Source organism: Microcaecilia unicolor, chromosome 4 (genome assembly GCF_901765095.1).
Source record: "Microcaecilia unicolor chromosome 4, aMicUni1.1, whole genome shotgun sequence".
In the NCBI taxonomy this organism is placed as follows: Eukaryota; Metazoa; Chordata; class Amphibia; order Gymnophiona; family Siphonopidae; genus Microcaecilia; species Microcaecilia unicolor.
Genome location: NC_044034.1, coordinates 353,138,346 through 353,152,305, shown reverse-complemented (window position 1 = coordinate 353,152,305; position 13,960 = coordinate 353,138,346). Strand labels below are relative to the sequence as shown.

The 13,960-nt window shown below is 45.4% G+C and overlaps 1 protein-coding gene across 1 annotated transcript in view; it reads left to right on the top strand.

Annotated features, from left to right (window-relative positions):
* PHEX (phosphate regulating endopeptidase homolog X-linked) overlaps window positions 1–13,960 on the top strand; it is a 207,021-nt gene that overhangs the window by 114,764 nt on the left and 78,297 nt on the right. The window contains exon 12 of the mRNA XM_030202253.1: window positions 2,611–2,712. Coding sequence (XP_030058113.1) covers window positions 2,611–2,712 — 102 coding nt within the window. The remainder of the gene's footprint in view (window positions 1–2,610; window positions 2,713–13,960) is intronic.

The following is a 13,960-nucleotide window of genomic DNA, read 5'->3' as shown; positions in this document are numbered from 1 at the left end:
GTCTCTGGTAACCTCCAATAACATATACACAAACCAGGACTATTAGCCACCAACTAATTTAAAGTGCTTATAACAGTTCACACCAGTATAATATAAGTTTTTTTGTGTATAGAGTACCCTCAGATATTTCCCACTATTTCTGCAGTCAGTAATGCTGCTGTGAAGTGGTATAGCACTTCTTTCATCGGGCAACTCTAACAGATTTTTGGGGGGCGCAACACATGCTTATTTTCATATGCTTCCCAATCACCTCAGTGCTATAAAATCACTTATTACTTAAAAATATATACTTGCCTTAACCCTTGTCCCTGAGGAAAGTGATTGAAACCCGCAGAGTCGGGTGGTTTCAGGGGAAGGTGTGGGATGAATATTTCAGAGAGGCAAGATAAGTGCCCAGTTTTCACCAAGTATATATTTTTAAGTAATAAGTGATTTTATAGCACTGAGGAGATTGGGAAGCATATGAAAATGAGCAAGTGTTGCGCCCCCCCCCCCCAAAAAAAATCTGTTAGAGTTGCCCGATGAAAGAAGTGCTATACCACTTCACAGCAGCATTACTGACTGCAGAAATAGTGGGAAATATCTGAGGGTACTCTATACACAAAAAAATTTATATTATACTGGTGTGAACTGTTACAAGCACTTTAAATTAGTTGGTGGCTAATAGTCCTGGTTTGTGTATATCCCATTCCGTCCTTGACACACCTATTTCTGTGCCCTCAATTCATTAGAATCAACTAAAGAGCTAAACAGGTGGTGTGGAAACACAAAATATTTAAAAAAAACCCCAGAAAATCCATGAATTGAAAAATGAGTGTATTTGAAGGGAAATGGCCTCAAAGAGCACCAAGATCAAAGATAATCTCACGGAGCTTGAACAGACCCAATGGTCTTCTCTCATCATCATTGGCCAAAAAAACCCTATAATGCCACAGATCTGAATCTTCTTCTGATGTCTATGGTCAAAAAATATTCTAAGTGATATTGTAGACAAAGACAATTCTTTACTCATGCGTAAAATGTAGGCGCACACATGTAAGTTCCAATTAAATCTGACTAGTGCCAATAATTGCTTGTTAAAAAGCCAATTATTGGCGCTAATCGGCTCATTATTCAATTAAATTGCACGCACAAATTGGGTGCATGCCTGAATTTGTGCATGCAGTTTTGGGGACTTTTATAGAATTAGGAGGATAACGGTGGCCAGTCGAACTCCCACGATCTGAATATTGGTCCCTTCAGAAATAATAGCCAAATGTTTCTTCATGAAGTGCATTATTTCTGAAAATTCAATATGAAGTTGTTACCTTACGTAAATTTTGACGTATCCGGTACGAACAACAGACCATTGGGCATTGTTGTGCTCGAGTTACGTGAGTGCAGGAAACACAAACGATAAAGTGATGACATTATATTACTCGTGGAATACAACTGAGCTTCCTGGTCTCTAATTTGTATTGAAATGGACTACTTTTTTGTTGTAACTGGAATATATTCCATCTGCCTGATATTTAAAACCATTGAACCAGACAGGAATAGCTCCTTAACTGGCTATCCGGCAATATTCAGTGGGAGATCACCGGTTATCTCCTGCTGAATATTGCTAGCGAGCGCCCAGGGGGAAATTCTATATATGGCACTTTAAAAATTGGTACTGTACAACCACGCGGTTAGCGTGCTTCTATAAACTACACCAAAAGTTAGGCGTAGTTTATAGAATACGCTCACACACTATTCCTGCACCTAAAATTTAGGCGCACCCACTCAGGCCACCTAAAACCAGGCCTAAATACCTGCGCCTAAGTTAGGCGCAGATCAAGTGTATTCTATAATACTGCGTATATTATATGACATGCCCACAACCCGCCCATTCCACACCCCCTTTTTGACTGTGCACTTTAGAATTTACACACACCGTGTTATAGAATATGCCTAGAAAGTTGTGCACGTTAATTCCAATTAAAACCAATTAGTGCTGCTAATTGTTTATTAAGTACCAATTATCGGCACTGATTGGCTTCTTGATCAATTAAGTTGTGTGCGTAATTTGGCCATGCCACCAATTACTGCACATAACTTAAGATGCCATATATAAAATTTGGGGGCCAGTCGATAACCGGTTATATTGTGCAATATAAGCGGCTATCTGCTAATATTCAGCACATTGCCGGCGAAGTTTGGTGGCCAAATTAGGCAGCAGAAATAGCAGGAATATCTTGGGCTGGTCTAAACTTAACTGGCCAGTGCTAAACATTGGCTTGGCCGGTTAAAGTTAAACCAGCCAAAAAACACCCAGATATTCAATACCCGTCACTGGAAATAGCCCGGCATTGAATATTCGAGCTGATCGCCAATCCTCCTGCGGTCCTAATAGGAGCTGGCTCCGTGGGTGCTTGAGCACCCCCTAATATTGAGAAAATTCCTTGTGTGTATCCAGGGAGGGGTTATTTCCACTGGGCTTAGTACCCCCCAATAATTTTGAAAAGTTGGCTCCTATGTCCATTGATCCCCGTGAATTCAGAAAGGATGTGTTTGGATTCAGCTACATCTTACTTGTTCGGAGTCCATGCGTCTCCTAATTGTCTTTCATTGAGAATCGTTTTCTTCCAGATGGAGGAGCTAACCGAAGGGATTCGATGGGCTTTCATTGACATGCTGGACAAGGAGAATGACTGGATGGATGAACTGACCAAACGCAGAGCCAAGGAAAAGGTAAGAGAAGCTTAATAGGGAAAGGTGAACCACTGCTGGTAACGCATAGTTATCGCAGAAATGGTAAATAAAAGGAAATATTACAACGCCTTTATATCACTCCATGGTGCAACTGCACCTCGAATATTGTGTGCAATTCTGTTCACCACATCTCAAAAAAGATATGGAGGGGCATAATTGAACGGCGCCAGCCATCTATATGGCCGGCGCTGCAAACAGCGGTCCTGAACCGTATTATCAAAAAAGATGGCCGGCCATCTTTCGTTTCAATAATACGGTTGGGGCCGGCCAAATGTCAGAGATGGCTGGCATCGTTTTTCGCTGATAATGGAAACCGAGGCCGGCCATCTCAAACCTGGCCAAATCCAAGGCATTTGGTCGTGGGAGGGGCCAGCATTTGTAGTGCACTGGTCCACCACCTCACATGCCAGGACACCAACCGGGCACCCTAGGGGGCACTGCAGTGGACTTCAAAAATTGCTCCCAAATGCATACCTTCCTTACCTTGGGTGCCGAGCCCCCCAAATCCCCCTCAAACCCCACTCCCCACAATTGTACACCACTACCATAGCCCTTAGGGGTGAAGGGGAGCACCTACATGTGGGTACAGTGGGTTTTGGGGGGGTTTGGAGGGCTTAACACTTACCACCACAAGTGTAACAGGTAGGAGGGGGATGGACCTGGGTCCGCCTACTTGAGGTTTACTGCACCCACTAAAAACTGCTCCAGGGACCTGCATACTGCTGTCATGGAGCTGGGTATGACATTTGAGGCTGGCAAAAAAATGTTTAAAATTTTTTTTTTAGGGTGGGAGGGGGTTGGTGACCACTGGGGGGGGGGGGTATGGGGAGGTCATCCCTGATTCCCTCCGGTGGTCATCTGGTCAGTTTGGACACTTTTTTGAAGCTTGGTTCTGAAAATAAATGGACCAAGTGAAGCCGGCGAAGTGCTCGTCAGAGCTGGCCTTCTTTTTTTCCATTATCGGCGGAAGCCAGACATCTCGTAACCACGCCCCCTTCCTGCCTTCCATACCCTGCCGAAATGCCCCCTTGAAGTTTGGCTGGCCCTGCGACGGAAAGCAGTTGAAGCTGGCGAAAATCGACTTTCGATTTATAGTGATTTCGCCGGCTTCAGGATTTGTGTCGGAAGATGGCCGGCCTTCTCGTTCGAAAATAAGCAGGATAGTAACTTTGTAAGTCGATGTGCTTTGAAAATGAGCCTTATTGAGGTAGCGGTAAGGGCTCCCACGTTAACCCGGCGTTTTTTGTAGCACCGGAAATGACGGCGTAATAGGGGTGGGAAGTACCACCGGGCTGCTGCGGTAGCCCAATGGCACTTCCTGTATAGCGAGCGGTGAGCCCGCGTTGGGCTTAAAGCTGCTTAGTAAAAGGAGCCCTAAGTTATGTGTATTGTTATGGAATGCGCTTGTAAATATACAGAATCCCAGGGTTAGCGCTTAATTTTAGACATAAGGTGTAAATGCTCGCATCTAAATTAGGCACAGATACCCCTTATTCTCTATCAGTGCACATAAATTCTAGTAATGCCTCTGATCTGCCCCTGGTCCTCCTATGACCACGCCTCCTTTTCGGAACCACATGAATAAAAATGTGCACTTAAATTTCAACTGAGGCTAATTAGTGCTGATAATTGATTATTCAACTTAGAGTCCAACCCCCCCTTAAACTCCTTAGAATTGTACCACTTTGCACTTAAGTCCAGAAAAGGAGTTGGAGCACCCCACTTTCTGTCTTCTGTGCCAGGGCCTTGAAGGAAAATTGTGTCCTTCCCACACCCCTCCCCCCGCCCCCCCTGAGAGAACCTGGCTACTCCCTAGGATAAGAGTGTGCTTGCTGAGAGGGAAGTGGGGAGTGACCTGGAAGAAATTGGTATTCTGTGGGGGTCCTGGGGTACAAATCCAGCCACGAACCACCCTGAGACTGGGCAGTGGGACATACTCCGTTATACAGATCATTGAAAGCAGAGATTACAGTTCAGTTCTGCATAGTATTTGCCAAGTAAGACCCCGATTGAGTAAGCTTGCTCTGTAGTACTTTAGTGAAACAGTTCACTGCTGATTTTCCTGTGCTCAGCAGTGAACTGTTTCACTAAAGTACTACAGAGCAAGCTTACTCAATCGGGGTCTTACTTGGCAAATACTATGCAGAACTGAACTGTAATCTCTGCTTTCAATGATCTGTATAACGGAGTATGTCCCACTGCTCAGTCTCAGGGTGGTTCGTGGCTGGATTTGTACCCCAGGACCCCCACAGAATACTTATGCCAAGCCCCCTCCCTACCCATCTTCAAATCTTTGCTCAAAGCCCACCTCTTCAATGTTGCTTTCGGCACCTAACCTTTAGACCTTTCAGGAAATCTAGACTGCCCCTATTTGACTGACTGTACATTTGTCCTTTAGATTGTAAGCTCCTTTGAGCAGGGATTGTCCTTCTAAGTTATTCAAAGTCGTTAAATCGCGACAGGATTGTGAAAAATTACAAGAGGACCTTACGAGACTGGGAGACTGGGCGGCTAAATGGCAGATGATGTTTAATGTGAGCAAGTGCAAGGTGATGCATGTGGGAAAAAAGAACCCGAATTATAGCTACGTCATGCAAGGTTCCACGTTAGGAGTTACGGACCAAGAAAGGGATCTGGGTGTCGTCGTCGATAACACACTGAAACCTTCTGCTCAGTGTGCTGCTGCGGCTAAGAAAGCGAATAGAATGTTGGGTATTAGGAAAGGTATGGAAAACAGGTGTGAGGATGTTATAATGCCGTTGTATCGCTCCATGGTGCGACCGCATCTTGAGTATTGTGTTCAATTCTGGTCGCCGCATCTCAAGAAAGATACAGTAGAACTGGAAAAGGTGCAGCGAAGGGCGACTAAAATGATAGCGGGGATGGGTCGACTTCCCTATGAAGAAAGACTAAGGAGGCTAGGGCTTTTCAGCTTGGAGAAGAGATGGCTGAGGGGAGACATGATAGAGGTATATAAAATAATGAGTGGAGTGGAACAGGTGGATGTGAAGCGTCTGTTCACGCTTTCCAAAAATACTAGGACTAGGGGGCATGCGATGAAACTACAGTGTAGTAAATTTAAAACAAATCGGAGAAAATTTTCTTCACCCAACGTGTAATTAAACTCTGGAATTCGTTGCCGGAGAAAGTGGTGAAGGCGGTTAGCTTAGCAGAGTTTAAAAAGGGGTTGGACGGATTCCTAAAGGACAAGTCCATAAACCGCTACTAAACGGACTTGGAAAAATCCAAATTTCCAGAAATAACATGTATAGAATGTTTGTACGTTTGGGGAGCTTGCCAGGTGCCCTTGGCCTGGATTGGCCGCTGTCGTGGACAGGATGCTGGGCTCGATGGACCCTTGGTCTTTTCCCAGTATGGCATTACTTATGTACTTATGTTAAATTGTACAGCGCTGCGTAACCCTAGTAGCGCTTTAGAAATGTCAAGTAGTAGTAGTAATAATTTTTAGTTTGGGAAAATCAGCAGTAAAACCATTGTGCTAAAGGGTAACACAGTGGGTATACAGAATGCACACAGAAGCCTGAATTTTAAAGGTTCCTGTTGTAAAAAAGCCACGCTAAATTTTAGCATGGATTTTTACATGCCTTACAGTACCGAATCTCCCCTTCAGTTCAGTTCAAGGCTGGAGTAAAAGGTGCAAAAAAGTTATCTGAGGTGACGTTCAGCCTTCGCCTCAGATGACCTTATTTGGCAATGATCCCCGGTGGCCCAAGTGGACCTCTGGAACCCCTACTCATTGGCCCACCCCTCCTTTATGATCTCACAAAAGAAACCCTGCTAAAGTGACTATTTTGGCGCCAAGGCGTGTTTTTCCACACATTCGGAATCTGTGTATTCAACAGATTTCCTTTTTTGGATACCATCGATTTCTAATCCATTCAACAACAGATATTGTATTTTTGACCCCTGAGGCAGGCGGTTCTTACTGCCGAAACATGGCCCCATGTCGGGTCTCCGTTTGGTGTAATAAAGGAATTGTAACAGAGACTCCCGGTGTTGAAGCTTGTGTCACACCCTCTACTTCTTCTTTCTCCCATAATGGTGTGTCAGTAGGGGGGTCATCCTGCCAAATAAAGCAAAGCTTCCCAAATACGGAAAGGAATTTGGCAGACTAACCCCTAGGGGTGTCTCCTGACGCACCGCTAGGGCTCAGATGCTGCTGGTTTTTAAGACGGCTGCAGGACACAGAGGATGGACTGAGGGGACAAGATGGACAGGGGTCTCACTGGGCCACCAGGGAATTTTTGTAGGTGGGGTGGTGGGGGGGGGGGTCAAGGGGTCAAGGAGTCAGACTGGCATTTTTGTTAAAATGTCTCCCTTCCTGTCAGTAATTTAAAAATCACACTATACAACATATTTTAATAAACCAGCAATTTAGGCTTAAAGTACAAATTCTTATCCTGTCTAGAATGGATTATTGTAATGTATTTTTATTACATTTGTACCCTGCGCTTTCCCACTCATGGCAGGCTCAATACGACTTACATATTGTATACAGGTACTTATTTGTACCTGGGGCAATGGAGGGTTAAGTGACTTGCCCAGAATCACAAGGAGCTGCCTGTGCCTGAAGTGGGAATCGAACTCAGTTCCTCAGTTCTCCAGGACCAAAGTCCACCACCCTAACCACTAGGCCACTCCTCAACGTAGTCCTCCATGTAGTCCTCGCTGGGTGTACAAAAGCTTCTATAACGCGTTTCTTTCTCTATAACATCACAAAATTTGTTCCTTCCTTTCTGAGCACACTACCAAAACCCTTATCCACACTCTTATCACCTCTCGCTTAGACTACTGCAACTTGCTTCTCACAGATCTCCCACTAAGCCATCTCTCTCCCCTTCAATCTGTTCAAAAACTCTGCTGCACAACTTATATTCCGCCAGTGTCGCTATGCTCATATTAGCCCTCTCCTCAAATCACTTCATTGACTCCATATCCATTCCACATACAGTTCAAACTCCTCTTATTGACTTACAAGTGCATTCACTCTGCAGCTCCTCAGTACCTCTCCACTCTTATCTCTCCCTACACTCCTCCCCGGGAACTGCATTCATCAGGTAAATCTCTCTTATCTGTACCCTTCTCCTCCGCTTCCAACTCCATACTCCGTTCCTTTTACCTTGTTGCACCATAGGCCTGGAATAGACTTCCTGAATCAGTACATGAAACTCCAGCTCGGGCCGTCTTCAAGTCTAGGCTAAAAGCCCACCTTTTTGAGGCTGATTTTAACTCCTAACTCCTATTCACTTGTTCAGTACCCATGTCTGTTTTATCATTCCCACCATAAGTGATTCCCTTATCCCTTATTTGTCCTGTTTGTCTGTCTTGATTAGATTGTAAGCTCTGTCGAGCAGGGACTGTCTTACATGTTCAGTGTACAGCGCTGTATACGTCTAGTAGCACTATAGAAATTATTATTATTAGTAGTAGTAGCTGGTTGGCTTTGGGATTCTGGAATCTTGTTACTCTTTGTTCTTATCTCTTATTTGTCCTGTTTGTCTCTTTTGATTAGATTGTAAGCTCTGTCGAGTTCAGTGTACAGCACTGTGTACATCTAGTAGCGCTATAGAAATGATAAGTAGTAGTAGTAGTCGTCGTCTTTGGGATTCCGGAATCTTGCTATTCTTTGGGATTCTGCACAGAATCTTGCTACTATTTGGAATTCTGGAATCTTGCAAGGTCATTAAATTTGCTGATGACACAAAGTTATTCAAAGTCGTTAACTCGCAACAGGATTGTGAAAAATTACAGAAGGACCTTACGAGACTGGGATACTGGGCGGCTAAATGGCAGATGACGTTTAATGTGAGCAAGTGCAAGGTCATGCATGTGGGAAAAAAGAACCCGAATTATAGCTACGTCATGCAAGGTTCCACGTTAGGAGTTACGGACCAAGAAAGGGATTTGGGTGTCGTCGTCGATAACACACTGAAACCTTCTGCTCAGTGTGCTGCTGTGGCTAGGAAAGCGAATAGAATGTTGGGTTTATTAGGAAAGGTATGGAAAACAGGTGTGAGGATGTTATAATGCCGTTGTATCGCTCCATGGTGCCACCGCACCTTGAGTATTGTGTTCAATTCTGGTCGCCGCATCTCAAGAAAGATATAGTAGAATTAGAAAAAGGTGCAGCGAAGGGCGACTAAAATGATAGCGGGAATGGGACGACTTCCCTATGAAGAAAGACTAAGGAGCCTAGGGCTTTTCAGCTTGGAGAAGAGACGGCTGAGGGGAGACATGATAGAGGTATATAAAATAATGAGTGGAGTGGAACAGGTGGATGTGAAGCATCTGCTCACGCTTTCCAAAAATACTAGGACTAGGGGGCATGTGATGAAACTACAGTGTAGTAAATTTAAAACAAATCGGAGAAAATGTTTCTTCACCCAACCCATAATTAAACTCTGGAATTCGTTGCCGGAGAAAGTGGTGAAGGCGGTTAGCTTAGCAGAGTTTAAAAAGGGGTTAGACGGTTTCCTAAAGGACAAGTCCATAAACCACTACTAAATGGACTTGGGAAAAATCCACAATTCCAGGAATAACATGTATAGAATGTTTGTACGTTTGTGAAGCTCGCCGGGTGCCCTTGGCCTGGATTGGCCGCTGTTGTGGATAGGATGCTGGGCTCGATGGACCCTTGGTCTTTTCCCAGTGTGGCATTACTTATGTAATCTTACTACTCTTTGTCCTTATCCTTTATTTGTTCTGCTCGTCTGTCCTAATTAGATTGTAAGCTCTGTCAAACAGGGACTGTCTCTTCATGTTCAGTGCTGCGTATGTCTAGTAGCGCTATAGAAATGATAAGTAGTAGCAGTTTACAGGTAGGCCAAAACACCGCAATCCGATTGATCTATTTATTAGGCAGATTTGATTCAGTGACTCCCGTTATTTTGAAATTGCACTGACTTCCATTTGAAGCCAGGGTCCAATGTAAACTAGGCGTTATGGTTTTTAAAATGTTATATGGCGAGGCCCCACCTTATATGATTGCTTTGGTTACAAATCTGGTCGTTTGCATGACCAAGTTAACTTGTAAAATTTTTGGCTTTCTTCCTTTTCTTATCAGGCTGTGTCTGTATGGAACGCCTTACCATTTGGAATTAGAACAAATAAAAATGATCTAGATTTCAGAAGGACGCTTAAGAAGACTTTTCCTATTTCATAAATTTGTTGTACTCAATGGAAAACTAGTTTTTAGAGATCATTTTGTTGACTGTATCATTTTTTGCAAGTTTATTTATTTATTATTTGTACCCCACGCTTTCTCACTCATGGCAGGCTCAATGCAGCTTAGGTATTTATTTGTACCTGGGGCAATGGAGGGTTAAGTGACTTGCCCAGAGTCACAAGGAGCTGCCTGTGCCTGAAGTGGGAATTGAACTCAAGACCAAAGTCCACCACCCTAACCACTAGGCCACTCCTCCACTGTTGGTGCTATTTGAGATTCTACATTCCACTAGCAACATTCCATGTAGAAGTCGGCCCTTGCAGATCACCAATGTGGCCGCGCAGGCTTCTGCTTCTGTGAGTCGCAGGACATCAGACTCACAGAAACAGAAGCCTGCGCAGCCTTCTACATGGAATGTTGCTAGTGGAATGTAGAATCTCCAATAGTAGCAACATTCCATGTAGAATGTCCAATAGTATCTGTTTTATTTTTGTTACATTTGTACCCTGCGCTTTCCCACTCATGGCAGGCTCAATGTGGCTTACATGGGGCAATGGAGGGTTAAGTGACTTGCTCAGAGTCACAAGGAGCTGCCTGTGCCTGAAGTGGGAATCGAACTCAGTTCCTCAGGACCAAAGTCCACCACCCTAACCACTAGGCCACTCCTCCACTCCAAATGGTTCAATTATCAATGGTTATGTAACTGCAGTGAGCTATATTGGTGTCTGTGGGCTGTAGGCTCAGTATAATGCAATGCATGCTCTTACAGGAAGGGAAACATTTTGCTGGTGTTGCAGCAAGCCATTGCAGATGATTGTGGCAGTGTATGCTATTTTTTTTTCTGTCAGCGCACAAGTTTTAACGCTGATATAATTTGCATCAAGAGTAAAATGTTATATTAGCACATGCCGGGCGCTGAAGCACTCGCTTGTTGCAGAATCTCGTTGCAAACTGTTCCAGAGAAGATATTGCTTGCCCTTACTAAATAAGAAACCTGAATCCACCAGGTGGCGCTCATGGCGCTCTATTCTGAATTCCAGACTGAAGAACCAAGATGTTTGCAACGCGAATAACAGTCTTTCCTACTGCCTGTTCTTTGGTTTTAAATCATTATATTCTCTTTGCCTAGCAGTCCTATAACCTCTGAGTTCCGTGTGTAACTTCATTTCAGTTTTGGATGGTAACCCACTGATTTCTATGCACTCTCTGCTTTCCCCTGGAGCATCCATCTCCAGTATCTGCATCTCTTCAGAGGTTTCCCCCTTTACTGTATTTTGCATCTGTTTGACAAATGGCTGAACAATTACTTAGATGACCTCCACTTCCTGGATTGCCAGTGTTCCTTGTATAGTGTTCTGTCAAGGGAACCATCTCTGCCTTGTGCGTGGCACCCATTTCAAGACCAGTTTATGTCACCCAGAATTTTACCCTTGAAACCGGGTGTTTATTATTTCAAAAATAATCCAAAGCCTTTGCATTATCTTAGCGAATTCGATGGCAGAGCACCACACTGTAGCACTGATACCTCTGTGATGATGAAGATGGCACGTTTTGTATTCTACAGATCAGTGGCATAGCTGTGGGTGGGCCTGGGTGGGCACAGGCCCACCCATTTGTAGCTCAGGCCCATCCAGTGGCAGGACCACACTGCTCTCTCCCCTCTTTCCTCTGTGGCACCACGGCATCTGCGCTTCTGTCTCAGAACCTGGTCTATCGTACAGGCATCATCGGTGCCTGCAGCAATTCATTCTTGCTGCTTGCGCCAGTCCTGCAGATTTCCATCTGCCATGCCCCGTCAGACAGGGAACAGGCAATGACGTCAGTGGTGGGACAAAGGCATGTGGCAGATGGAAGCCTGCACGGCCGGCACAAGCAGCGAGAATGAATCACTGCAGGCGCCGAGGATGCCTGTATGGTACACTGGGGAAGGACGGGGTTCAGAGACAGAAACACAGATGCCGAGAGTCCAGGGGCGTAGCCAGACCTCGGCGGGAGGGGGTCCAGAGCCCGAGTGGGGGGTATATTTTAGCCCACCTCCCCCAGCTGCTGACCACCCCCACTTTCAACCCCCCCTCCCACCGCCGCCAACCCTCCCCTGTCGCCGCCAGGTACCTTTGCAGCCGATGTCTTCTTCAGCGCCGGCCTCCGACATATTCACAGATCTGTTTCTGATGGGAGACGGGACTGGTGGTTGGGAGGCGGGGAATACTGCTGGGCAGACTTATATGGTCTGTGCCCTGAAAAAGACAGGTACAAATCAAGGTAAGGTACTGTATACACATATGAGTTTATCTTGGGCAGACTGGATGGACCGTGTAGGTCTTTTTCTGCCGTCATCTACTATGTTACTATGTGAGTCCTGACTCCTGACGTCCTGCATGCACATCCTGCACGTTACATGCACGCAGGACGTCAGGACTCACAGAAACAGATCAGCGAACGCGCCTGAGACCGGCACTGAAGAAGCCTTTGGCAGGTGGGGGTTGGGGACCCCCGCCAGCAAAGGTACCTGGCGGCGGTAGGAGGGGGGGTTGAAAGTGGCGTGGGAGGGTTGGTGGCGGGGGGGGGGGGGGGTCAAAAGTAGAGGGGGCCAGGGCTAAATCTGTGGGGGCCCATGCCCCCGTGGCCCCACCTAGCTAAGCCCCTGGCTCAGACGCCATGGAGAAAAGGAGGGGAGATTCGGGGTAGGTGAAAAAAAAAATCTGTATTTTAAAAAATGTTGTGTGGGGGGGGGGGGGGGGGAAGTGTGGAAGGGCCCATCCAAGTTAACTCTGGGCCCGTCCAAAATACTGAGTCCGGCTACGCCTCTGCTAAAGATCAGGAGGTCAAGTACAAACAGAGAGCCGGAGATTGAATAATCTATTAAGGAAGATATTTCTTGACAGGGACCTGGTTTTGAAAGAATGTTTAGGCAGAAGAGAACGCACAGCTGAAATAGAGCAGTGAAAGATCAGTCTATGTCTATTCCATAAAAAGTACAATTTACGATTGACTCTTTCTCCCTAAACAAATGATAAAAAAAAATGCTTTTCTATCCTTTGTTGTTGATTTGAATGACATGGTCATACTTTTGTGTACAGGGCACCCATTTCCTTCCCCTGAAGCTTTAAAACGTTTACAGAGGTGGTAAAAAAGAAAGAAGTAAAAGGTCTTTCGGGTTGGGAAGGGTGACAGAAATTGCTGTTTTTATACAGATGGACAGCAAAGATGAGGCATTTTCCTGTCTCACAGCATCAGGCTACCAAAGTGTGCTTGTTATGCAGTTGCAAGAAGAATGAATATTCTGGGCTCCTGCTGAAGAAAAGTGCCAATAAAATCTGAATAGCGCTACGGAGGGGGGAGGGTGCATCGCGCTGCACCCGGGGAGGGGGGGGGGTGCCTAGCGGCGACCCGTCCCGGGTGTCAGCTGCCCTCGCGATGCCACTGCTTTTGACTTCTAGTTACTTATGGTTTTGTTTTTTTTTTAAATCATTATGCTTTTTGCATCCCAAATAATCCTCTGGCTTTTTTTGTATTAACTTGCTTTGTCGTTTCAAAGAGTATTTTACTCTGGCTTTGTGTTTATTTCTGTCCCAGTCACAAACCTAAGCACACTCAGTTTCAAATGAATCAGACAAAATATTTTTCATGGCCATATCTATTATTTGGTTGATGTCATAGCAACCAGAAAAAATTAATTTTCTTCTGTGTGCATCTATTGTGTAACATCTGCTACACTGCAAAAGTAGTCAACAGCTATGTCATAAATTAAAAATATTTGCAGTCCTTTTGTCGTTGCTTCTTTATGCACAAAAACAAGACGAATGCCTTTCAAGGCTTTCTTTTATATGGGGTCAAGAGAGGGGCGTAGCCAGACCTCGTGGTGGGGGGTGGACATTTTAGTCTGCTGCCCCACCGCCTTGCCCCCCCTCCCACCGCCACCCTGGCACTCCCCACCCACTACTGCAGCAAATACCTTGGCTGGCGAGTGTCCCCAACCACCGCCAGCTGAAGCCTTGTCCATCACCGGTCTCCGGCACCACTGCGTTCCCTGCCCTGTTC